Source organism: Cardiocondyla obscurior, linkage group LG13 (assembly GCF_019399895.1).
Source record: "Cardiocondyla obscurior isolate alpha-2009 linkage group LG13, Cobs3.1, whole genome shotgun sequence".
NCBI lineage: Eukaryota > Metazoa > Arthropoda > Insecta > Hymenoptera > Formicidae > Cardiocondyla > Cardiocondyla obscurior.
Window position 1 is genome coordinate 4,688,292 of NC_091876.1, and position 26,699 is coordinate 4,714,990.

Consider the following 26,699-nt stretch of genomic DNA (forward strand, 5'->3'; position numbering starts at 1 on the left):
CCAGAGATTCGCCAAGGTGGTGTACTCTCGGAATCGAACGAAAGCTCGCGCTGTTAAAGTCCCGGGGTTCAATTATCAGCCTCTGCGAAATTCAAAGCAGCTCGTACCTTTATTATGTGCGCCAATAACCCACGATACGTTATTAACGGTGGCCTGATTTACGTACACATCTATCCCGCGCGTTCCTCGATGCTGTTCGATATAGAAACGTATGCACCGAACACGGCGAGCACGTACTTGCAACGTTAACCCGGCGACGAGAACTTTAATCCCTTTGTAAATTATAAAAGAAACACCGCCGTCATCGCGTCGTCCCATATGTAAGTATATTGATCCTGAGAGTTCGATAAACGAGGTCACGTTTAATTTTCCACAATTATGTAAAGATAGTTCCGAAATATTGCATGATTAATGAGGCATAGGATTATCGACTGCGCTTCACTGGACGTACATTGACTTCCTCGTTTACGTCGGAATGTATGTCAATCATAATTTCTGGATTATTAATTATAAATGGATTAACAATTCCTTCCGTTTTAATTTACACGTTCGTGTTTACATATTACGTGAAAGAAGGAGATAATGAAAAAGTCGATGCGCGTTTACCTGGGCGATAATTTTTTTTCCAACGATCGCTGTACGGAGTCAATTATACCGGGCCAGCGTAGTTTACATTTCGCGCTGCAGTTAGTTCGCGATACGACATAACGAGTCATTGGCGTAATGAAGAAACTTGGCGCCGGGAGAAGTGGTCCGTTGGGGGAGGCAAAGGAACGCGGAGAAAGATTTCGGGGGCAAACTTTATCGCTCGGGCGAGCCCAGCGTAACGACGGGGTCCCGCGCGCAATGCAGGCCAGTAAGACAAAGAAGAATAACGGGCGTAGGGGACGGGCGAAAAATTCGAAAATGCGTTGAAGCGACGCCAGGATTGGCGCGGAACAAAGAGAACACGGAATGGCAGAGCGTTGGCGCGTTTATCTTGCACTTCTTGCGGTCCTCGCCACTCGCGCGCACCCTTACCTCCCCTTGTCCCTTTGCGACCTCGCCTCTTTCCTATCCCCCCCCTCTCCCCCCTCGCCCCGCTCGTGGTCCTGCCGCTTGTTCTTTTGATTCTTTCCAGTCACTTCACCGCCATTGCCATTGCCCTGCCCGACGTTGGCTTCCAAAGTAACCCTTGGGATCCTTGTGGAAAAGTTTGGTTATTTAATTTCCTACCGCCGGGGTCCGTCAGCTCTCTTTCTTTCTCTCTCGCCTTCCTTTTTTCTCTTTTCACGTCTTTCAGAGTTTCTCGCTTTCGCTATTCTCTCTACATCTCTCTCGCCACGCTGTCACTCATGCCGCGGGATTGTCCACTTCTCTTTCACGAAGAACGATCGTTCCCTTTCGGGCGCTCTTTTTTTTCTTTTCTTTTTTTTTTCCTTATGTTGCTCGTCGCGAGATAACTTTGCTTCGGACGAAAAGATTCGTCGCGTGCGATCTTCGCGAGGGATCTGTACAATCAACGTTATTACGCGCATCTGGTTCTGAAAATAACTCATATCTGCGATTCGTCCTTGTTCCGATGCTCCGATTAATTCGCCAATCTTTAGTGGAAGATTATTTATTTCGCCGAACGGAGAGATATATGAAATAATTCTTAAAAATAATTTTTTTTAAGTAAATTGAAGAATATTAATATTTTATATTTATTTTAAAGTTTCGTCAATTAGTTGGCATTATCTTTTTTTACCGACCGTTTTTATTCGACTCTACGATTGATTCTCGGCCTCTCGAATATATCACTGTCGCGTTATCCAAACGAATCTTTCACGGTAAGAGTCCGGCGGACATTCCTGGATATTCGCCAGCATGTAACAACACCCCCGCAGTTCGCTCGGGGCTGTGATCCGCATACCTGTCATGTATATGTGCGTGCGTGACGCACGCATGTGGATATAGAAGCGTCGGCGTATAATTCAGTTTTACTCTGAAACGACTCATTTATATGCGTTCGTTTGATTGAATCTCTCCCGCGCCGTACCTCTCGTTCTCCCCGCTCGCCTCTCTCGCTCCTCTCTTTCGCTCTCGTTCGCACCCTCGCAACCGAATTTCTCCCCCGATGGTCGCCTCTTTTCGCTGCGCGCCGACCTCTTCTCTCTCCCCCTCGCCATCGTCGACGCCAACGCGGTTAGCTGTTTCAATTTCCCCTCGCCGCACAAAACTGAAAGGCGTACCTGTCGCCTATTCCGTTTCCCCGCGTGATTCCTCTCGTTTCGCTCGCCGCTCGTTTCTTCCTCCTGCGGGATTAGTTGTCCTTATCGCCGGCATGCTCGTGCCATTTTGTACGAACGCGTCACCTCCACACCCACCCCCGCTCACGACGTACCGTTATTACGTGCATATGTGACATTGTTGTCGACCATAATCACGCGAACTGCAATCGAGCCTGTGGTCAAGCGATCATATATGCATTCGAGAACGATCAACCGCGTATTTGAGAAATAGCGAAATTAAACGGCAATCGAAATACGAGATGGAATAATATATTTACAAAGTACCAGCCCCGCAGTCGAAAGTATTGGAAATGACGGTGGGAATTAACGGAGGGACATTTTGTAACGGGGAAAACGAAAGGAAAGCTAGACTGAAGTTTGGAATTTGCGGCGGGATTTTACGCACTGTCGTTTTTCGGTCGACGATTCTGTCCGATACGAGGTGGAAACGCGTGAAACACGGGCGATTATACGGGAGAAAACTCGATGGGATCCGCCGACGGAGGGACACGGAACGGATCTCCCCGCGTCGTCGTATTTTAGGGTGGACGCGTAATGCAATTATACCTTCACCCTCCGGCTTCGGATTCATGAATATCAACGCTCGTTTGATTTGTATAATGTCGAGTTATTGTTCCGGAATCGAAACATCGGAGCGCATTATTCCAGTTCGAGCACAAGCGAGATTCGGCAAGTGAAGGTATTCGGAGCGAGATTATTTTCCGGTCGCCGATCGCGATCTAACGCACGCTTTTTCCGTCGATAATTATTGTAAAAGTACCGCGCTGCGAATAAGACAACGTTGAATCAACGGCCCGCTCCGATTCCGACGGCGGCGCGTTTCCGGAAATAGCCGGGCACTTTAATATATTAATCGCCGTCTAAATTTCCTCCACTTTAATCGAGCATCTCGAGCTGAACGATTAACCGGCCCGCAGACACGATTAACGGCAATCGTCCCGCGTGTGTATACGATGGAACCACTGGGAATTAATAACGCCACTACTATGATATCGAATGCGCCTGCTGGTCCGCGGCTTTTGGTAACCGTTCGCAACGCCGCGGTCTAAATGCCAATAGGGACGATATTACTGCGCACAGTGTGCGGTCGAACGCGCGTCCAGCCGCAACCATTTTATTTTATTTCCGCGTTGGTACATCGTTAAAAATTCGAAATATTGAAAAATAAAATAAGTGGCAAGGTACGAACCGCTTTGCACACAACCGCCGGCGATTTGTCTGATAGAAATATTAGAAAATGCAAAAATACGAATATTATCGTCGATTTAAAAGTACGCTCTGCATGTCGGGAGGGGCTTCTAAACGGCTTTTCCGATAGATATGACGCTCTCACGCTGTCTTACCGATGTATTTTAAGCCTGGTCCTGGGATTATAGACGTATCGATATTTCACGTCGGCCACTCGATACACGTTTCGTCTATATTCGGCATTCAATTGACAGTTGTAAAGCTCAAAAGTTCCGCGCCGGCGGGACGTATCGATCGCGTCCGCGTTACGCCGCAGAATGCTCTCGAGAACGTACCCGCGTTTATTCCGGCTGCTTGCTGTCCAATGACTAATTACTTCAGTTAACTGCTCGTGAAAAATGCACTACTGCCCGAATACCCCCAAAACGGAATGTATAATCAGGCCGAATTGGTCGGACGGGGAGATCGGGGGCAGGAGAGTGCGAGCGAAACGGACGCGGAGGACTCGTGATCGTTCCGAGGGAACGTCACACTGTAATCACTGGTAATGCAGATGGCGGCGGCGGGTACGCCGATGGACGGCATCGACAATCAGCTATATAATTAGAGGGCCTCGCCCACCAATTAAGCCGCATTCATCGAATGGCGATCGCCGAGCTGCGCGAGCGTCTGGCTCGCGGTAAGCGCGCTTGTGGCTGTCAGGCGCGAGTTAACGTAATTACGCGTACGAATTTTCTTTTTTTTGTTTAGCGCCGCGGACCATCTTCGGCCGTTCGCGAAAAAATCTATCGGCGGGCCGACGTCACGCGGGTGTCAATCGGTGCGCGATAAATTATTCCGCCGTAATCGTTCCTAATACCTAAAGTGAGGGCGATTCGGGGCTCCGCTATCTAATACCAATCGCCGGCTGTTTCGGTTAATTCGGTACCTCGCGGCCTCATACATTATTCTCACCTGGCGGAAGATAAACGTCGATATGAGGATTTCGCATCGCCGCGACGTATTGTCGTGACAGGGGCGCTTCCTGGGCGAAATCCATTTGTAGAACTAACGCGGCTAATATTTCAATGTCGATCGAAGTTACTATCACGCGCCGTGCCGCGTAACGACTCGCCCGAAATGCGCGGAGCTCCTCGTTTTTCCGGCCCGGCTAGATACACACGCACGATGAATCGTTTAACTCGCAATCGCGTTGTCCAATCTCGCGTATCTACCGACGATCCGGGATCTATTACGGTGCGACTGGTTCGCGATTAAGCGATTTCGGCGGATTAAATCGGCATGCGAAAATTATCGCGGAACAATCACAGCGTCTTTTATTTTTTTATTTTTATTTATTTTTTATTTTTTTATTTTTTATTTTATTACGTAAGTTCTTTTACGCAAAAAAGATGAGGGGAAAAAAAGATTTTGAATGAATACGAGGAGACACGGTGTAAATTGCGTGCATTTGACACGAGTACGATTATCTACTTAGTTCTTAAAAGTGCCATATCGTTGTGCACGCGGTCTTGTCGTTAACCCAACGCCATTTCGGGGGCTAAAGCCATTTTACGTTGTGTAATCTTACACCCGCGGCCACTATACCCGGCTCTACAAACTGTATTACGATTTGTTCTTCCCGCATTGCTTCCCGCGCTCGTATAATTTTCTCGCGACGCTCATTCAACTCCGTTATTGCAGGCGCATATCGCAATAGGAAACTTTTGTTCACTAAACATTTACAGCGCGAGTACTTATTAGTCATTAGTAGAATAATTGCTTGGTTGTGGCGGTACCATTGCGCCAGTGGCATTTAATTTTTAATTAGCGACATATTAATAATATAAATTGAAAAAATGCCCGTATGAAAAGTGAAACGACTGAAAATTTCCAAGCGTTCCTTTTTTTATTTTTTTATTTTTTTTTTATTGCGGGGAGTTTTTATTAGCGTTATTGTACACGTGTCGCGCAGTCTCTGAATATTATTTCTCGTAGGAGAACAACCGCAGAGCGGATCTGCCCTGGGCTGCTCGCGCCGTCATGTTTGAGCATTCGCTTAACACTGAAACTACCACCTGAAATCGCAACGATTCCCATGATTGCAGAAGCGCGATTCGGAAGAGAAGATTCTCTCGTGTTCGCCTTATCGGAAACTATTTTAGCCGACGAGCGGATACTGCGCTCGCCCTATTACACGTCTTCGTTTCCTTCTTCCGATTCTATAAAAACGAATGGTACGCTGCAGGATCTGATCCGGCATACGTTTCAATCCTGAGTCAATCGTTCTTTGCTGCATATACGTTTCTCTAACCGTATCGTTGCGAAGCATCGTTGATCAGCGCGACTGCAGTCGTTACATTTTATCCGAATTTATTACAGTCGCAATTTCTAATTCATTAAAGGGTCGTCATGTTTAAATTACTTCAAAAGATTTAAAATACAAAAATTCAAATCACCGCGACAACGTTTATAAACTACGCTCGATCGCGACGAGCCTCGGAATTAATTCGATCGAGTTCTTCGTTAACGACGCGATTTTTTTCTACGGACGTCAAACAAATCTGTTCGATGCCACGCGGAAGAATGAGCACGAGAGCAGCTATAAAACGAACCGGCTTTGTGCTGTCGACGCGTGATACATCTCACTTAAATGCGGCCCACGATGTCGCTCGGATAGCGGGACACGACGGGCGCCTGTTTGCAGCGGTTGCTAACAAGACGCCAGAGTGGACTACACGAAAACAGGCGGGGGACAACGCCTTTGTGCGCGTTTCGTTTTTTTTTTTTCTCTTTTTTTTCTTCCTTTTTCCTACACTATTATTACCCACCGGCGTCGATGTCTATTGCCCCGATACGAGCGACGTATAGGTAGCAGCTGGCTCGCATACAAACACGCATAACCGCACGCCGATGAGCGTACATGGACGCCGAGCTTAACGCGTTGCTTGTACGGCGCAGTTTAATACGGCTGGGTGATCGTAAAGCCCTGGTTCCACGATGCGAGACGGAGGTCGAAGCAGGAAGAAGGGCTGCGCCAAGAGGGGGCGGGACAGGTATCGATATAATCGAGAGAGGCTTGCTTGTCTCATCAAAGTGCTACGTAGAGGCACTATGGCATCAGCAGAAGCGACGGCATCGACGGCGGCGGCGGCGGCGGCGGCGGTGGCAGCAGCAACGGTAACGTCGACGGTAGCAGCCCTCGTTAAGGCAAAAACGCGAGAGATGATGGATGGATGCTAAATTGCATTAATTAAATCCACCGTGACACCCTCGGCCGGCGCAGCCCTTGGTATCACTCGGCGGCATTACTCCGGCTTGTCTGTGATCGAGACGTGAGCCGTTTAACAGGGTATGGGTCACTTTGATGATCACACCCCCGTGCAGACCTCTCCCTCCCACCCCCTTTTCCCCCTTCGCTTCCAGTGTCCCTCGTGTCTTCTCTTTCTCGTGCGCCTTTCTCGTGGTCTCCTTCCCGTATTTCACCTCCCGCACAACGTCCATTGTCACCAAAGAGGTGGGTTCGGTTCTATCAAAGACGCTTTACCTGGCTGAATATTCTGTGAATCAGAACGGAATGCAGACTGCGGGACGCGTTTTACACGGCCTTTCCCGGCAACTGCGCCGTCCTAATCAACCGCAGACGAATATTACAGCTCGTGCTAATTTTAGTGAACACTAACGACGCTTTATTTTCGGCGGTCTCGCTCGCTAAGTGGTTTTTAATCTCTCGAAAGAGTCAGTATACATACGTCCGAGATATTCGTTGAAAAATTTTACGGTCAAAAATTACAACGCTAAACGTGTTAATAAGGGAGAAGGTAAAGGTAAACAACGGCGTCGGCGGTTGCGTCATTTTTATTTTCCCGCGTTTCATTTCTCAAATAGGACAGGTGCTCTCGCACCGCAATCGTTTATCAAAGATGCCGTAAGCGTGCGAGTATTTCACAGATTAGAACGGAATGCGATCTAAGCTGCGAGAGTAATTGAGCGAGAATGCGAGAATTGCGCCTGGTTCATAATCGACCAAGGAATCAGCTAAAGTTGTACGCACACAAGACGCTTACGAAGTCGAGTCCATTAATCATGGATGAGAAATCAGAAGGGATTCGTTAAGTACAGTGCGCTGTTTTGGAATATCGTTTAATCTCTCGGTTAATGAGAATCACTGTCAGACTTTTTGAACAATTAACTAATTTTTTTTTTCTTTCGAGCTTTTACCGATTATACGCGAAGTATATATTATGCATTTCGTAAATCGTACACATATGCAGAAAATGACGGTTTTACACACGTACGCCTGAAATCTTTTACTCAATATTCCCTCAAATCACATATATGGTTCGGAAACCCATTTATATTGAAATTTAACGTCTCCTTTCGAAGTGAAATCAGCGGAACCATACGGCGCATATATAACGCGGTCTTTGTAAATTCAACATTTTTCTTTGACGTCTCCGTTCCTGTTTTATACAGGATAAAGCTGCGGTTAAGCGGATTTCACGGAACAAAAGAGCATACGGGTTTTTACGGCCAAGTGAGACGTTAGCCGGATTCCGTTTCGAGGAGGCGGCGGGGGGCGGGCTATGCGTTTCGTTCCCCTCAAACGAGATGATGAGATCTCGATGCGTACCGCGTGTTCTGGATGAGGGATAAGTGAGAACCGTGCCGCATAGATATTAAGTATAATTTAACGGATTGCCCTTCTCACCGGGCGCGCCTTTCGACGGACGTAAGAGAACAGAAGGGCACGGCGTGAGGAAGAAACGGTGTCTCGTTATAAAGTACGCGTCTTAGGTTATGTATAAGGCTGTGTGCGGGCCTCGATTATACCGGGATACCGCCGCTGTCGTGTCTTTCGGCGGAAGGAAACGCTGAATAATAAGAATGAGACGGCTGGGTAATTACGCCGGCGGGCTCGCGTGCGATATGGCTGAACGATACCTCTCAGCCGCCGACACGTATTAGACGATAATTGTGGCGATTATTCCGCAAGCGTGAAAGTTTATAACGATAATATATCATTATCCGTCACGAATATCCCCCGCCGTAAAATTTCGGTAAAATTGCATCCTCCCTGCACGCAACGTGACTTATCGATTTTCGATATTCCTGTTTATCTTTTATATCGAAAGTAATTTGAGTTTGTGTACCTGTTCCGTGTTTTCGCACGGGAGTGAGGATGAAAGAATGACTATGAAAATGAAAAGGCAAGAAGGTACCGGTGGAGAATCGCGCGCGGAGTCAGCGGAGGGCACGGATTTTTGTTGACCCACGTGGCGACAAATATTTTCGATTCGTTCGTACGAAAGGGGGAGACCCGTCGATTCGCAACTCGCGTGCAACGAGGCGGCACGGGCGCATCAAAGACGCGCGAAGCGCCTCCGCGGAATAAGAGGATAATGTGGACTGTATTTGACGTCTTTGAATATTTAATATCGCTCGCGCTGAAGCTGTCTCATCGTTCGCGTTCTACGACAGTTCAAACGCCGCTCCGTCGCCATTGAAGTGGAACTAACTAAAGATTCGTGCCTTCCGCGAAGTAATATCGAATTACATTTAATCGACCGTTAATGTAAGAACGTTATTTTCCGCGATATGTCAAAATAATACGTTTCACCGCGACTTTATCTTAGTTAGTCTCTTTTCGCGTGACTCATATTGGACGTACGACAGTCTTTATCGAATTGTCGCTCGAGCGGAATGTGCAATTTCTACGTCGCAAGCGAATAGACGTTTGTCATAGAATTTTCACGCGACTTCGTAGAATTTTTCATAAAACCCATCAGACATTCTGCATTTTCTTCAACGCATCCACCGGAGCATCTCGCAGACGCGATTTCCTAGACACGCGCTCGTCTACTCGTGTCGCGTGCACCGGCGGCTCTATATTTCAAAAGCCGAATACCGGCGACGGTTTACGGTTTTTCCGGCGATTTGCTCGCCCTCACCGCTCTGTTACGCGGTCTCCCGAATAAGCAGTATCTCGAATGGACCGCGGCGAAGTGCAAGGGCAGCCCGTAAGAAGCGGCGCAATGATGAGAGAGGGTTCACCGAGTAGCCTCATGCAATTCTAAACTATTTCAATGAAATGGAATAGAGCGGCCGGTGGATTTGTTGGCCGCGTCACCCGACCGACCCTCTTGTATCACGAGAGAAAGAGAGAGAGAGAGCGGGATAGCGGGACGGGAGAAAGCTAAGAAAAGCCGCGGCTTCTACTCCTCCAGGTTTTCCCTTTGTTCTAAAATTCTTACGACTTCCCTTACTACCGTTGACTATACCTCCACTAGTCTCGCCCCGCGAGCAACAAAGGCAAGTGGCCTGTACCTACTAAGGCAGTAATACCCAGTACCGCGCTGCATCTACGGGACCGAGAGGGGGGGGGAGGGGGAGGAGAAAGGGGGGTTACAAAATTGTCTCCCCTTCCGAGACACTTTGTACCCGCGGCCTGGATGCCGCGTAACTTTCTTTGCAGCTCAGCCTGGGCTCAGCTAACTTCGCAGGATTTTCGCATTAGCATATCGACTTATTCATACGCCCCGCTTGACTTCGTTCTCGCGGCATCTCTCGAGCTGCATCGGCGCGCATGATGTAGCGAACGTCGGCGGGCGTCGAACGTGCATCCCGACCCCAAGGAAAATTCTTTACGGCACGTCTACGAGAATTGATTTTGCAACGCGGATGATGAAACGGTACAATGCAGCTACAAAATAAATTTTAATAATCCGACATCATACTCGTTTTTTTTTTCTTCTTTGTTTTTTTTTTGTTTTCTATCTATTTTCGTTGAATTCGTAACGGAGAGCGATATATTTGGCGTTCGTTTGCCAATGCGGGTTTCGCAATGTGGAGAAGTTGATATTGAAAGTAGATGGTACGCGAAAAGAAGAAGAAAAAAAAAAAAAATGATTTGACTTGCACAATCGCGTCTGGCGTTCTTCATCTCGCTCGGTTCGCACAAATAATATGAATAGTCACCTAGAATAACAAGATTTCGCTTTTGCATCGTAATTACATTTGCATGCACTCAGTAGACCGCTAATTGAATTTTCGCTAACCAAATGATTTAGTTGGAATAATCATGTTAACCGTTTTACTTCAATTAGAGTTCGTTTGCGTCAACTATCAAATCAAAATGTATTATGCATATATATCAGAGATTTATTAGTAATTCTTACTTTTTTTTTTTTTTGCATACGTGTTACACTTACGTGCACGCGAGAGATTAAGTCCATTTATGCGAAATATTTCCTTTTTGTTTTATCGACTTACGTCATAGAATTTAATTTTATTTAATTGTATTACACTGCAATTTGGTAAATTAGAATATTTGCGAAATTTAAGGTTAAAAAATATTTCCCGGACACACCGTGTGTTTTGAACTGTTATTAGTGGAAAGCTTTGCGAAAATAATTTGTCAAAGTCAAAATGTTTTATTAACCCGAGTACTTTTATATTCTAGTTAAATATTCCATGACATTTACAAGTTGTCTTCCATGCGGTATAAATAAATGATATTATAATTTCGAGCACACGGGCAACTATTTCAGTGGCATATTCCTATTTATATAAATCTGATACATTTATATATTTTTTTTTTCCTTTTTATTACGAATATTCCGCGTTCGGATAATCTGAGCAGGTAGCTCTCGATAATCGAGTGAGAAATCCGAAGATCTGCCGCGAATCGAAGGAGCTTATCGGCTTTGTCAAAGGAACGGCGAGTAGACGGTGCGTTTCGTTTGACGTTCTCTAAAAAAAAAAAAGAAAAAACAAAAAAAAAGAAAGAAAGAAGGAAGGGCGGAACTTGTTCATAATTCAGACGGTGCCGCCGCGAAAGTGCCGTAAAGTCCGACTCGCAGCATCCTTCTCCCTGCGGGCCGGCTCTGTCGTGCGGCCTAAAAATTTTTCATAGCCACCATAAAGGAGCGGGTGGCGCGTTACGAGAAATATCGAGGGTTGACGCGCTTCCTCGCCTCTTCGCGGCGAGCGAGTACGTAACGCGGATTGCGAGGAGCACGGGGTGGACGGGGAGAGAAGAGAAGAAAGGGTGAGAGAGAGAGAGCGCGGCGGATGGATCAGAGTGGAGTCGCAGCACGACTTTGGAGTAGCTTCCGAGTGCGGCCGACGTTGACCGAACCGCGCCGAGAGCAGCTGAACGCGGCAACGCGCGTCAGAGGGTAACAGTCGTGCCGCGGCCTCCGACGTGGGAGGTTTATGCAGTCGTTCGCTCGCTGCTGGACGAGCTCAGTCCCGGTCGCGTTCTTTTTTACTGCCTTTGGCGACGCTCCCGACGCTCGACCGACCGTCTCGATCATGTTGTGACGGATGTCTGGACGTACGTCGCTGACGCGGCTGCAGTTGTGTTACCGACGGGATGCACGGTGCGCGATAGGGCACGGCGTACTCGTGGACCTCGGCGAGCGCGGCTCCGTCGACTCCGAGCAACAGATGTGACCGTCGCGCGCGTCTCGTTCTTTATATTTAGTTAGCCAAGATTTCCTCTCAGTTGGTCGCGACGCCGTACCCGCCGTGTTTCGTACCGAGTAGCGTCGTAATTACAGCGCGCGTCTCGGATGCTGCTAACGGGAGATAAGAACCGTTCGAAGCGCCACGAGTAATATCGGCCAGCTGTCGATGGGAACGTGAAGAAACCTCGCGTGGCTCATCTGCTTTTGCGTCGAGTAATCGTTGCGTCGTTCCGAAGATTCGCTTACACCCGACTTGTGGACACCGGATTGTATCCGAGGAGCAAAAGGCGAAGGAGAGAGAGTTCCTTTGTCCTCGAAAGCGGTGCGGAAAACGAAGAAGCAGCGAAAGGCCGAGAGTGAGAGAAAGAAAGGAAGAGAGAGAGAGAGAGAGCGGAGCAGCACGCGGTCGAGTTTCTATCTTGGAGTGTACCTGCCGCGGGAACAGGACAAGGACGGCGAGTGAGCCGAGAGGGGAGAGAGAAAGAGAAAGCAAGAGAAGAAGAAGAAGAAGAAAAGAGACGCTTTACACGCCGGTGAACGGCCGTCGTTGTCGTTGCCGGCGGCAAAGGGCAACAACCAACGCTGCGGCGGAGAGCCTACCTTCTTTTACCCAAGGCCAGAGCGTCGCGGCCCACGCGGTCCTTTGTGAGCTTCGTTAGGGCCCGGATCGAACGCCCGGATGACGGCTGTCGTGCGCGAAGTGGCCCGAAATTGCCGGAGATAGAGCAGACCGCGGATCGGACCGTTTCTCGGAAGGAGAGAGAAAGAGTGAGCGGAAGGCGGAAAGCGCGCGGGAGATAGTGCGAAGAAGTGCTTTTTATTTTCCTGTGACCATGCAGCGGCAGAGGCTACTACCGGACGCCATGACGACGATGGTTAGGGCAGCTGTTCTCGCAGCTGTCCTCGGACAGCTTTTGGGCCCCAGCGCGGCCAGCAGGCCTGCCGGCGCCCACCCCGGGCACGCGTATTTCGAGCAGCCGTGCTGCGGACGTTCCCATCTCAGGCATCACAAAGGTTAGATATCTTTCGCGTCAAAACGCTCCCGTCGTTATCGTTATCGGTACTCGATCCGCAGCGCGGAGCTCAGGTCGGTCGATCGAGGCTTCGGTTACCGTAGGATCATCGTGGTTATTGGGAGATACCTTTGGTCAACGAGCACGAATCGATATACTCACGTGGCAATAATCGCGCTACTCGAACGTGAGAGTCGAGTTCGGCTCGTTTTGATTACGGCGGCGGGACGGAAGCGGAAACGGAAGAGCTGCGCGGCGATAGCGGTGCCACGTGGTATCGTGATTTTTCGTTTTTCCATCGACGGGCCGGTGACAGAAACGGGTTTCGCGGCCCGATCCGCGCGCGGCACGCATTCAGGAGAACGATCGGAAATCCCGAACGACACCGCCGTCGTAATCCGGCGTTGGAATAAATTACGCAACGCTCGTTGAAGCGTCATGTATATATCTATGCTAACCGAAAGATATACGGCGTAGGAGCGTAGAAGTAGTTTCGCATCAGCGCGATAATTCGAAGGGCAAAGTAGACAATAATCAATGGCGCGGGTGATTCTATTTTTTTTTTCCAGGTTTTATCTATCAATGAGTGCATTTTATTTGCGCTTTTTTGTCGGCTATTTTTTCCATTTATGACGCGTTTTATTTGCGACTGCCGGCCGCCGTGGCACTTCTATATCAGGATATCGATCGTGATTAATTTGCAATCCTCCAAATTAAATATTGTGACTTCCGGGATCGTTTCATCGGCGCCGACCGACCATTTGCAGTACAAATTGTGCGAACGAGCAAACTCAATCGTTCACACCTACGCTTAATGAAATACAATCAGCGTATTTGATGCAGGCGAACGAACTTCACAGAAATTAATCACAGGGAACTTTGTCTCTTTTATTTTGTTACCTTTTTTTTTCTCTATTTTAAAATTACGCGTTTTACTAATGACGTTAATTTCCTCACATAATTCGCGCGACGCGAAGTTTAATTGCTCCGCGTTACGTCGATCGATTTCGAGACACCCATACCTCGGTAGAAGCCGACAAAACCACCGATGGTTTACGGTTGACTTGTCGCATATGCGAAAAACACTCTCTGACGCGAATACACACGAGGGATTTAATTCCCCGGCGTTTTTCTTGAGGGGGTCGGGCCGGTTCCCCTCTTTATCCCGTCGCTTTTCTCGTTTCGCGTTAAATCGTTTAAGAGAACGGACGGTACGAGTGGAACGTAAAAACGTGCGTACCCCGGGCAACGAAAAGCCCGTTAGCATACATCACCAATATTATCTCGGGGAGTGCCCTGCCACGCGATATTACCGGGGCTTAGAACGCCGGGCTGACTTCATTATGGTGGCCGGGGGAGAGAGAACCGTCGAATGGAATGTGGAATGGTCGGTTGGTCGGTCGGACGGTTGCCTGCTTGGTTGGCTACGGTCTCGGCTTGGTTTTGCCCCGGCTAGCTTGGACCGTGGAAGTCGAGTGCGGAGAGCATCGCCGGTGCGTGCCGGCTCTCGCGTGTGTTACGTACAAGCGAGAGACCGCATGCTGGGGAGACGCGCCGCTTACGAGCGCGTCCGGCACAAACACATACGCGGGCACGGTTCGTAGGCACGCTTAAATACGCGAGTATTTCTACGTTCTCCGCGAGCGTAGCATTTTCTGGGAAACTTTTTGGAGGATTTGCGGCCGGACTCGGCTTCGGGTCTGTTTTCCCGTCGCGCCGATGGCGGAATTTTCATTACAATGGCGCGGTTATTGTCCGTGTAATGCGCTGCCCTTCCGGCGGGATGTCCGCGTGTGTGCACGCGGAATGCCAGTTTCGCGTTCGCGCGAATATTTGGCACGAAGTTTCGGGGCTTCGCGAGGCCGCGGCGTACCCGCAACCGAGCGGCGCGCTTGCGGCACTTGTTTTGAAGCTATCGCTGGCTAATTTTGTCGCCGTACGTTCCGCGAATGCTGAGGGGAAGACCAACAATTGCCGCGAGCTCCCGCGGAACGAGCGTGCTTAATTTTAATTATTAATTTTCTTTTTTTATTAATTTTTTTTATTTTTGTTTCCCCGTATTTAAAATAATGTTTGGAGCGTGACGTAAATTCCGGTACAAGATAAATGCGCGCGGAGTTAGACGCAGATGTTGCGTGGACGCTGTGAACATCGTTGACGCGCAGTTATTTGATCGTCTTCCACGGTGTACGTATTCGCGATAAGGCACTCGGATTTCTTAAACGGTCCTCGTGATTCGAAGTATCGCCCGACCGCCGAGGCGTCGGAGGCACGCACCGAAACTCATTCGCACGGGATTCGTCATCGGGTAGCGTGTTGACTGTAACGCCGTGAATAACGCTGCCTGCACCGGGGCCAGACGTGTACCCAAGCTCGCACTGTATTCACAACACATCGCATTGATCTAATCTGCACTTGCGGGCGGGCGTCTACACCACGAAACGATCATGCATTCTAAGCCCTTCGTATCGGATCTCTGGTAACTAACGGAACGGATATTAATTTCGACGGGGCTTCTCAAACCGATCTGCTGATCCAATTTGCACGCATATTTGACGTGTAACCCACCCGTTGTGCATGTGCACATACAGCCAAGTTGCGCAACTATGTCCCGTTGCATTAAATTGTACCTTTCTAAGACACGAGAGCAATAAATTATTTTCCCGAAACGAACAATTCTGTGTTTAATTTCGATTATCCATCGTTACTTGGATCGCCTTTCGATAGATTAAGTAATTGATCTTCCGCGCAAGAATTTTAATTAAAAAAAAAAAAAATTGTTTCTTCTTTTCTTTTTTTTTTTTTTTCCTCGCAACTGATTTTTCGCGGCAGATTATAACGTATATAGATCCCTAATTCGTCGGTAAATCCAACGAGTTCGAGTGGCAATGCTCTCTTTGCACTACATAGAGATTTGCGAGCGATGTTTGCGGAAGTAGCTGGGCAAAGAGAAGAGGGAAAAGCGAAGGGAACCGCGCGGGCCGTTCGGCCGGTCGTGAGCGCCCGGCGGATTGCGAAAGTTTTCCTTTGGTCGTCCGGAGGTCCTAAAGATTTTCGAGATTAAAAGCTTCACGAGTCAACTGCGTCGCCGCCAGTCGTCCGTTTCCACCTTCGTTCGCCTGTCTGTCCCCGGCTTTCTCGTCCTCGTTTGCTATCGCTATCCGTTAAAGCTGCGTAATGAGCGACCGCAGCTAAGACTCATCCAGCGCGCGGTATTCGGAGAACCGCGCATTCCTGCGGCCGAGGGGGGAGGAAGGAGGGGGAGTCAGCATGAATGCCGAGACATTGCCTTTGGAAGGCTGGTGAAGTTAGACCATCGGGAATCAGCCGGAAGCTTTCGTGCGCGGTGCGCGGGTACACCGCGGTCGAATTATTCCCTTTGAAAGGGCCCCGCGCGTCTTGCTGAAAGAGCACGGCGTAACCCTTGCCGGACTCTTGGAAAATTATCCACCAAGTTTCCCTCTTGATTCGCCGGCGGCGCTTGGGGAAAGGGGACGGGGGAGGAAAAGTGATTTTTGCCGATCCGAAGCGAGCAGAGCGCGACGCGACGCCGGACGACGCGACGCCGCGGCAAAAAAAAGCACCCCTCGGGGGAGCGAAAGGGGTTCGATTAATTCCTACTATGCATTATTCCTGCCGTTCTTAGTCGCGCCTCTAGCTTTTTATTTCCCTTTACTTCGTCGCCGGTGCTCTGGAAGTTCTCTCTCTCGCGAAAGTAAAAAAGCACGCGAGACGCGCGGCGTCGACGGGGTCGTGAAAGGGCGGCTGCGGGGTGAAGAACGACGGCAGCGAGCGGAGGTCGAGGGCGACGCGTAGCGCGCGAAGACACGGCCCAAGTTCGCGCGATCGTTGTGGGGCGTGCACACAAAAGCGGAGAGCAACTTTGTTGCGAAAATCCCCGTGGCTCGAGTCACCGGCGAAGTGTGTTGGTGCAAATCTGCGCCGCGAACGAGCAAGATAGCCCCGGCTCCGCGATCGATTCGCGTGCGCGCGGAATAGTTTGCAACTTCTTCCTTTTCTTCGCCGCTTTCGCGTAATCGTGCTCGAACGCGTGGCGGCGCTCGCCCGGGGTATTACAACTGGGCAGAAAACGAAGAACGATGAGTTTTCGGCCGTTTAACCTAAACCCGTCGCGTGAGCTTTGCTTTAATCGCCACTCTAATCGGATTCGAGGAGCTCGCGTACGAACTTTAATTCCCGCCCACACACAAAGAGTTTTGCAAGTGCGAATTAAATTAAACAGACGTTTTCCCTTTTTTTTTTCTTGTCTCGTTGTATGTATTTTTTTTTCCCTCGCGTTCGCAACCGGACCTACGTATGTTTGACAGCTTACACGGTTCTCGTTCGAAAGGAGCAGTTTTAGCAGCATTAGCTTTCGCGTGTGTATTTTTTTTTCTTCTCCCGCTTTTCGTTTAGAGCAAAATCCACTCGCGACGCAAACTACGGCTAGAGCGATGTTCTACACGGCACTTCGTGAAATGCGAAACAAAGAGTACGACGAAAGCGCGAGCGTGCCGAGGTATGTTGGATATTCCAACGACAGGATTATGTGTACTCTGAACGAGATACCGAGTGCGAACAAGGGTGGATCTTTCCTTCCTCCGCTCTTTCCCTTACTTGTCCTCTCTCGCTCTTTTATAGCGCCAGAAAACACTTTGTACTCGGTGGCGTAAATGCGCGAAGGTATAATACCTGCGCGAGGCAAGGCGATTTCATTGCCGTGAATGTCTTTCCGCGGGATAAAAGGGATAATGAGGATGTAACGCGTCGCGCACTACATTTCGGATACTTCGGCGCTTGAATTTTTTCTCGCCGGCGATTACATAACGAACAATGAGAAACGAATTGCGCGGCCGTGCGAAAAACTTTACGTCCCTAAAATCTCAACGTTATCGATCGGACGACAAAGAAGTCGAGAATGTTTGCCACACGTTCCGCTTAATGCTCGGTACCTTCGCGAGGCGGACGTTAAACCGGAAATGAGAATACTTCCCCCATCATTTATGTGATTCGGGAGGGATTACGGTGCCGTACTGGTAATTACGCCCGACGACGAGTATCAGCGCCGGTAATAACTGTCGTAAGTTCCCCCGTCTTGGGGACCTGCCGTCTCCAGTAAAATTAATATTATTTGCCGAAGCGCGGGCGGGCATTATTTCGCCCCACCCGAAGGTGCCGCGAAATCTCGTCGGCGTGAAATCTTAGGGCTTAGTTTTACAGTTAGGCGAGTCGTTGGCCGTCGCCGCTGTAAACCGCGCGTGGATATTACATTCTTGCACTCGGAGGCACCACGGGTGCCTCGAACAACGGATCTTAACGGCGCTTTAAGTTCTTTCACGCTGCTTAACGAGATTCTACATCGAAGCGATTTCCTTCAACCGAGACACCCAGCGTACGTCGCCGCGCTCTCATCCGACTTTCGCGCGCGCAGTCAAATACCACCGCGGCTTTCTTTCACGATTATGTCCAATCTCGAGGACTTTTAACGACGCCAGGTATTTAGGGGAAGCGAAGTAAAGACGCACGAGGCAGGAACTTTCGAAAATAAAAGCGATTTTACGGCGGAAAAAAAGTAATTAACAATCGTGTCTTTTATTATCGTGACTGACACGTTCTTTTTTAATATTTATGTGTTTTCGAATATTATACTTTTAGGACAGAAATTTTGGTATTAAAAGAAAAGAAATATTTTAAGAAATAGATTATACTTTACACACACGTATACGTAAGTACATTTTTAGGGATGTTATCTTTTTTCAATATTATATATTCTGTCAGTTTTCAACAATTAAATTAAAAAGGGAAGTAATAACGCCACTAAAATGGTAAAATCGTATTATTTTCGAATGCTGTTTTAGAAAAATCATACTACCTACGTTTAAACATTTCTGTTTGTTTTAATAGCTGTACGTTAGCAAAGCATAAAGTGTGCGCGTGCGAGTGTTTTATGTTTGTTTGCGAATAAAAAAAAAAGAAAAAATAATGCAAAATAAACGAAAGCGCGCTGCGAAATTGATAGCAAAATCGAGTGGAATAACATGAATCTATTATACGAAACTGTTTGCAGTACGAAACTGCTTTTCTCTATGACAATTGCAAATTTAAATGCCGGGCAGAGCTATCGTGTCTCCGCTGCGTTTCAATAATCTCAAGTGGGCTTCAATAAGATCTCTGTTGCGCTCCGATGGCAGACAGGGCTAATTGTCCTGTATCAATAAACGAGGCGCAGAGATATCGTTGATAGGGGAGCCCACTGTTATCGGAATACTTCACCGTGCAAACAGAGGGTTAGTCACCTAATCGTCCGACCCCTCTTCCACCCTCGGAGCGCACGCACGTACCAAATCCCCGATATAAGTCGCGTAGCACTCCACGAGCCCTCGGAACCTTTCCACGTATTCGAAGTTATCTCAACTCCACCCTCTCGGGTAGTCGGGGACGATATCGGTTCGTCACAGGAATTTCAGATCGCACCGGCCTCTCAGCCGGCTCGCAGCTCGTAGCGCGCGGAAGAAGATGGCAGGCGAACGGGAAAGAAAGAGAAGAGAGAGAGAGAGAGAGACCGAGGCAGGAAATTGAATCTCGCTTTATCTCGAACGGTGATATTGAAAAGAAAAAAAAAAAGGAAAAAAGATGACAAGACCTCGCGCCTGAGAGCAACCGCGCCCTCCTGCCTTCGTGTTCCTCGCCGACCGAATAAATTGTTACGACCGATATCAACGCATCCGCGATATACAAGCGCTGCCTCAGCCGCCACTTACATCTTGTTGCTATTCCCTGATCGACAACGTCGGACTATTTTTCCCTCCCTTGAGTCACTTATCTCTACTCCGCGAAAATTATATCCTGCAATTCTACGTAGTACGTCGAGAGGTTTTATTTTGTTTAATCTAAATCTCCGCGATATTTTTATATAAATTTATTAAACGGTCAAATTTATTTTACAGTTATTAACATGTTCAAGAATATATGCGGGCACGTTAACGAGATAAGCATTTTTTTTTTTTTTTACGCTTCCGAGAGAAACGGTCGGAAAGCAAAACAGATGTGTAAAGATCGTTTCGATTCGTCTTTCCATTTCGCGTATAAATTCCCCGGTACATGCAGCCGGGCTCTCGTTCGTGAGCGGCGAGGATTTAATTACACTAACGACCGGCAATAAAAAGCAGCCGACGCGCCAGTCGTCGCGGAATTCGCACGCAATTACCGCGATCTCGAGGGGGGGTCAGGTATACGTACACTTGCCGAGTACTTCGGACTTTTGTAGGCGATAGCAGCTCGCCCGTTGCATCCGCTGGCGACGTACGCACAAACCAACGTGAATAATCGCGTGCGAACTTATCTTGCATGCGTGCATTCTGCGCGCCGATTACGTAGCTTCGCGCCGAACGTCCAGCCGAAAGGACATCAAACGATTGCGACTCAAGAATACGATGGCAGTAAAAAAAAGAGAGAAAAAAAACAAACGATAAATCACGGTGGGTCGTAAACCGAAGATCTTTGCTTTTAGCTACAAATTTATTTTTGTCGTAATCTACAAGGCACGCATTTCGCAAAAATGATATATGTATCGTCTTTTCATCATCGCGCCTCTTTTTTAGAGATACTCGAAGAAACCATGCGCGTGCTATTTTTTAAGGGACCTTAATTACAAACTACGAAAAGAAAAAAATATGATGCGACTTACCAATCTGCATGAGCATCAGCGGAGTTGAAGAATTCAGCCGGTGACTGTAACATAAAATGGAAAATATTAATGTAGACATGCCAGTATATTAATTAATAAGATTAATTAAAAAAAAGGTAAAAGTTTTTTTTTCACATAAAGATTTTATTTAAAAAATTCAATGCTCACCTAAAAGTTGCTCCGCCGATGCAGGATGCCCGTCCCGGGCCTGCTCCTCCTCTCAGTTTGCGTGTCGAGCCATCCTTCCGCGCACAAGTCACTCGCGAACACCCCGACCGTGATTTTACAATCGCGAAAATTACTTAACACTTTCGCACGTAATTTTTTGGCACTCCCGTAAAGAAATAATCGTAAAAAAACGCCCGCACACTTTTCGGAACTCCCGAAGCGACCGACGAACCGGCTGCGGTTCGTGTAATTATTAATCATCGGCGGTGACGACACTTTCGTTGACGGCGGTGGATACAACTGCGTCGATCTGTAACAAAAAAAAAATATTAAATTTAATTAAAGAGATGCTACAAGTATTTAGTCGGCAAGCTATTAGTTTCTTGTTTCAAAAAATTAATTCTTACCTCTGGGGTTGCTCCGCTGGTGCAGGATACCCTTCCTGGGCCTCCTCCTCCTCTCAGACCTCCCGTCAGGGTGACTGGCTTCCTCTCAGATTCGTCCTCGCACTGATCCCTGCGAACAAAAAGCCCAGATAATTAGTTAAAACTTCGCGAGTCTACGCAACACGCGTAAGGATATTGCTTACTTTAAGGAAAGGAGACGTAATCGCACGTGCTCTCCTCACACGGAGTATCACACGTGCTCTCCTCACACGGAGAACGGAGAGAAGACAATTCTCGTATTGCGAGGTTTTCGTTTAACGCGAATACGTATTAATTTCGGTACGGACACACGTGCTTGCTGTGCAGTGTTTAGTACGTGTGTGCTCGCGCGACCGCTGGAAAAGGACAAAGCGAGAGTGGGAGTAGTGGGGGAATATACCTAGCGCGCGGCACGTAGGCTCGCCCTCGCTCTCACCCGGTGCCACCCCGCCTCCCCTCGACCCCCTCGCGCCTATCTATTCGTTATCCTCGTTCGATTTAATTGTAATATTTCGGATCAACCGAAAAATCAAAAGGGTCTCGTTTTACGTCGCAGCTAGTTTCTCGTCGAGATCGAGGACGGCTCGATGAAAGTACCGTCTTTTTAAACTAATCCATGCGTCACGCTAATTTTGTAAAATAGGATTTTAAAACGCAAACGTCCGAACTCCGCCTTTTCTCCTTTCGCGAAACTTAATAATACCATTTATATTATTTAGCGAATATTGACACTGCGCGACTTTGGATTACTTAACGGACCGAGCTCGCTAATTTATTCAGCGCGAAATTAATCGCAGGGACTTTGATCGAAGTCGTTGGAAAGTCGGAAAGCCGCCAGCCGTGAAGTATACCTCGCGAAAAGCGCGAGAAAGGGATACTCGCGGCCCTTCTCTCCGAAGCCGTAATTGGAGCCCGATATATCTTAATTACTTTAAAGTTTATTATTACTTTGAGACGACCAGACGGCATAAAATCGTAGGGAGCGCAGTCTGGCCTTCAAGGCACGAATGGCCCCGACCGGTGGAGCTAATTACTTTACAGCCGCGTCCGGTACGTATTACGACCTCCCGACCCGTGCCAAATGTTTGCACTGGACGCGTATTCTGTCTTTGTCAACAGTGGCCGTGCATTACGCGGGAGATTGTAATTTCCAGGTTGACGATGGCTGGGAAATTACAGAAACTAACATTCTGCCCGAAAAAGTTTCGCGGCATCTCGTTTCGCAGCGAATGATAATGATTAGGACGTCCCTAACGATATACCACCAGTAACTTTTTCGGGTACTTCGTGACCAACGTGTTGATCGGAGGCGAGGAAGTTTTCGAGAAAACGTGCGTTTGCGAAGGCGAGGGTGATGAAGCTACGTAGCAACAAAGGGAAATTGGAAACTGGCTCCGCTTGGAAACCGCGCGCGCTATCGTTGGAGCAAAAGAAAAAAAAAAAAAAAAAGGTATTATAACCGTTGCCACGGGGGTGATAGTCGACAGGGCTAGTTAATGCTTCGTAATGGCCGGACGAAAGAATCGGGGGGTTCGTCCCTCCTAACGACCTGCACTGGCGTGTGTAACACGACCGCATGGCACCATCAAATCCGATGCCGATATGTACGATACCCGGAACCACATTGTCGCGCGATATCACGGATGTATCGCCTAAGCTGACTGCAAAAATTATATATGACACGAGGGTTAATTTCTTGGCTCGGTGCAAATATACATTGAAATCGTTTCCGCAAATCAAACGTTGCGTCTCGACGCAACGTTTGTCTTTCGCCGCGCCGAGTGATTTGTTTCCGCAAAATTATTTTGGACCGCGGAACGAATATTGCACAAATAATTGCAAATTGCTTGGTTATGTGGGCTTTCTCGTGTGATTTAAATAAAACAGGTAATCTCGCAATGTTGTTACCAAATTAATGTCTGTTTGGTACATAATTGTCATGAAAGAAAGAAACGTATAATTATTAATAGTAGGACGGTGGAAAGCGATACGATCGCAATTATTGACATGGCAAATATAGAATCGAGAATATTTTGCGCGCTTAATTAAAACACAACACTGCCGAATTGGGGGGTGATCCATTTGGATGCAAATTAATTGTTTCGCAATATACGGACAAATTGTTATTAATAAATTATTCTAATTAAAATTCTGATCATTTGCGGATAGTTGAAATATAGCAGAAACGTCTATAGGCCGTGTGATAATTAAAGTATATAAATCCGTTGCGTGCGGGCGAGCTTAAAATTGGCGAAAATTAGCAAGTATAATGAAAATAAATTGCGTAATACGAAAATTGCAACGTGTCCGCGCGGTTTGTACGATATAACGTAACGTAATGCCATCTCAGACATTACAAACTCGCAACCGCTGGCAATTCTCTTCCAGGAGAGGGCTCTCGTATATTTTTCTCATTTCCGCTTTTTACTTACAATTTTTTCGCGAACGGCACAAAGATTTTAATTTATCCGCGAAGCGCAAAAAAAAGGGGGGACTAGTTTTATTGCGCAACTTTACCGCGCGGCGTATATACGTGTTGGCACGCGTGAAAACACCGAGCTTCTTCCTATCTTCCTATCTGTACTTGCAACACTGCATTTCTTAATTGTTCTCTAACAAGAGAAGTTGGCACTTGGCACGGTTTGTTGGCCTGTCTCACCTCTTTCCGACACCCTCGACCCACTCCCAAGGAACACCGCCGCGCCACCACGCCCCCGTTCTTCTTGTTCGTCTTGCTCAACCCCGAAGGAGTCTAGCTCGACCATGTTACAAAGTGATTAGTCGAGTAATACTGCCAGGTTCGCTCTCGCTGCGGTATGTCCTTAATGTTGCGCTGGGTTTGCAGCTGCAGCTGCATTTCGCCTTCCCAATCCTCTTCTTCGGAACTTTGAAGCGCGATCGATCGCTCGGGGATATATCCAGTAAAGCCCACTTCGGGGTAATTATAGAAGACACCGCGACACATTGCGACGTGTCAATATAATTTCAGGGAAATAATTACGGGCGCTCGGAGCCGCGGTTTTTGCCCGCCCGCGTACTTAGCGCTTGGAAGTTTAGATTCTTCGGCCGTTAAATAATGAGCTGCGTTATAATTTAATTACTCGCGCTTTGCGACGTATTTTTTATATTTATTACGTATTCGCAACGCTCGGTACCTTGAAAGCCTATCAGAGATTTTCCCTGCAAAGGTGCTTAGGAGCTATACATGCGTGAAGGATTCCTCTTCAGTGCCTATCCGTTTATCTTCTCTCATGCGCGGACAGCGGTGCTTTCGCGGTCGCGACCAACACGATTCTCGTTTCATCGGCGGGGAGTACGCGGCCCCGGCCGTCTCCGGCGCGCTTGATTATCCGCCGCCGGAACGAAGGATGCTCGTGGGAATGATTTCGACCCTGTGCAGCCGACGCTGTCGGCGCTAAAGCGGTTATTTCGATCGGCCGCCCTTATAAATTCGCGGGTGGTTGTTCCGGCGAGCGTGAAACGAGCTCGTGCGCTAAGACGAGACACCGTCCCGGAAACAGCGGCGCGGGGACACGTGTTGATTACCACGAAGAGGAATATAGATGGCGAAATTATGATAAGCCGCACACTGACGATAATAATTATTTATGACGCGCTCGTTACTCGAATAAGTTCGGAGCGTGACGCGGCGGCGAGCGTATTCGGAAGAGCGAGCTATCTCCGCGTTTGACGCTCGAATTGTCGAAATTTTGTGTTGCAAATACGTCTCGGCATCTCGTTAAACATCGCGTTTTCGCTCGCGCAGTAATCACGCGGGAGTTACACGGCTGGGCGTACTTCTGCGGTATCGCGGCGCCGGAACTACGTTAGCAGCGAACACGGTGGACTCACAAAAGGCACGTATAAAAGCCCGCGCTCGAGTTCGAATTCTCGTTGACCGTAGAGACTGCCTAGCAAGCGAATAGATAAAATTACTAAGGATAGTGGACGAGATAGTGCACGCACCATTTGGGCGCTAATAAGTTACTCCGACGCATCTGCCCCTCGCGGCGTCCATCCCGCTCGTACTCCGTCGTCGCCCGCGAGCATTTCGTTTCCTTACGTGCACCGAGACGGTTAAATGGCGAGCGGGTAATTAGCAAACTGCCGCCGGCCGTTCCCCGCGATGGAAATAAATTTTGGCTGTAAGCAGCCGTGAAGCTGGTATTTAATTGTAAGCCGGGATACCTACGAGACGTTTCTCTCCCCCCCCCTCCCTTTCTCCCCCGCTGTTCCGGCGCTCTCCTTCGCATGTGCTCCGTCGTCCGGACGTCTCTCGCACGACGCCACGCTCCGAGAACACGGATCCCCGTGCATCGTACCGAGAAAACGCCGGCAGCCTCCGCGAGTTTAGCTGGCGTGAGCTTCGGTAAATCTTCGGAAAAGGCACGTACGCGCCCAAACCCGGGTGCGATAATAGGACATTGCATTTCTCTCTCGCGCGTGCATTAACACCCGCTCGGGCGGAATAACCGTTAGATCGTATCATTGCATAAAACTAGCAAATTTATTTTAATACTTCGTTACGTATGTAAAAAGAAAAAATGCCGTTGCGAGAACCTTAGATCGTGGTATCGAGTTTATTACAGTGTGCTATTATTTTTAGAACCAAATGTAGCGAGAAATAGCGAAAATGGCGAATAATAAATTTGTATAATCGGAAAATTTCATTCTCCTAGCTGGCAAATTACTTTATTCTCCGCGCTGTTTACTGGTAATCATACAGCTATTTTGCCCGGAGACTCTCGGGGAAAAAAAAAAAAAAGAGTTTCCTCTCTCGTACCATTTCCCGTTTCCCATCGTTCGTACTGTCGCCTCCGTTGATCCGTCGGGTAAATAGCAGTTTTAATTAAATTTCAAATTATTTCCCGAAACCCCCATCGCGCCGTACCGAAGTGAGTGGTCCTTTCTGGTTGCACGCACTTCCGTTTTTCGTGATAAAATTTTTATCCATTTGCCTAGAAAATTATGGATGGAAATCACAACAGATTCTATTGCTATTCAAGTGTATGTGCAATTTTATCGGCCACACTCGAGCGTTATTGAAATATCTACAAATCGTGAATCGCGAATACGTATTGCCCACAAAATGAGCAACTTGGGCGAAAATTACTTTTGTACCTCGCGCGTTAAACGCGCTTAAATATATTTATCTACTGCGCGCCGTTGATTATCCGCGAATAATATGTAATTATGATAACCATTGGAAGCGCTAAAATTATTTTATTGGTGCGAAAACTTTTGAATAGTCTTTCTGACCCCTGGGCGTGAACGTGAAACGAGCGGGCGCTCGTTAAACTTTCGCCTTATTGCCGGGGAATACCTAACTTTCTTTGAACGCCCGATGATTATCGAACTGCACTGAAAGTGAATATCGAGTTATTCGATTATTTTAACGATTGCCTTCGATTCGCCCTTTTCCGATACTTCGAAACTGCTTCTCGTCTTAATCGATCTCAGTGCGATGTAATTTCATCCGTTGCCGATAAACTAGC

At 48.0% G+C, this 26,699-nt stretch overlaps 1 protein-coding gene across 4 annotated transcripts in view; it reads left to right on the forward strand.

Moving 5' to 3' along the window:
• The window catches only part of Sema2a (Semaphorin 2a), a 339,187-nt gene that overhangs the window by 189,572 nt on the left and 122,916 nt on the right, over positions 1-26,699 (forward strand). Inside the window, exon 1 of one of the 4 annotated variants that reach the window (XM_070665270.1) lies at positions 11,341-12,925. The exons of the other annotated variants lie outside the window; for them this stretch is intronic. Within the exon in view, the coding sequence (XP_070521371.1) occupies positions 12,745-12,925 (181 nt within the window). The 5' untranslated portion in view covers positions 11,341-12,744. Of the gene's footprint in view, positions 1-11,340; positions 12,926-26,699 lie in introns of those variants that run through there. 4 annotated transcript variants of the gene reach the window in all.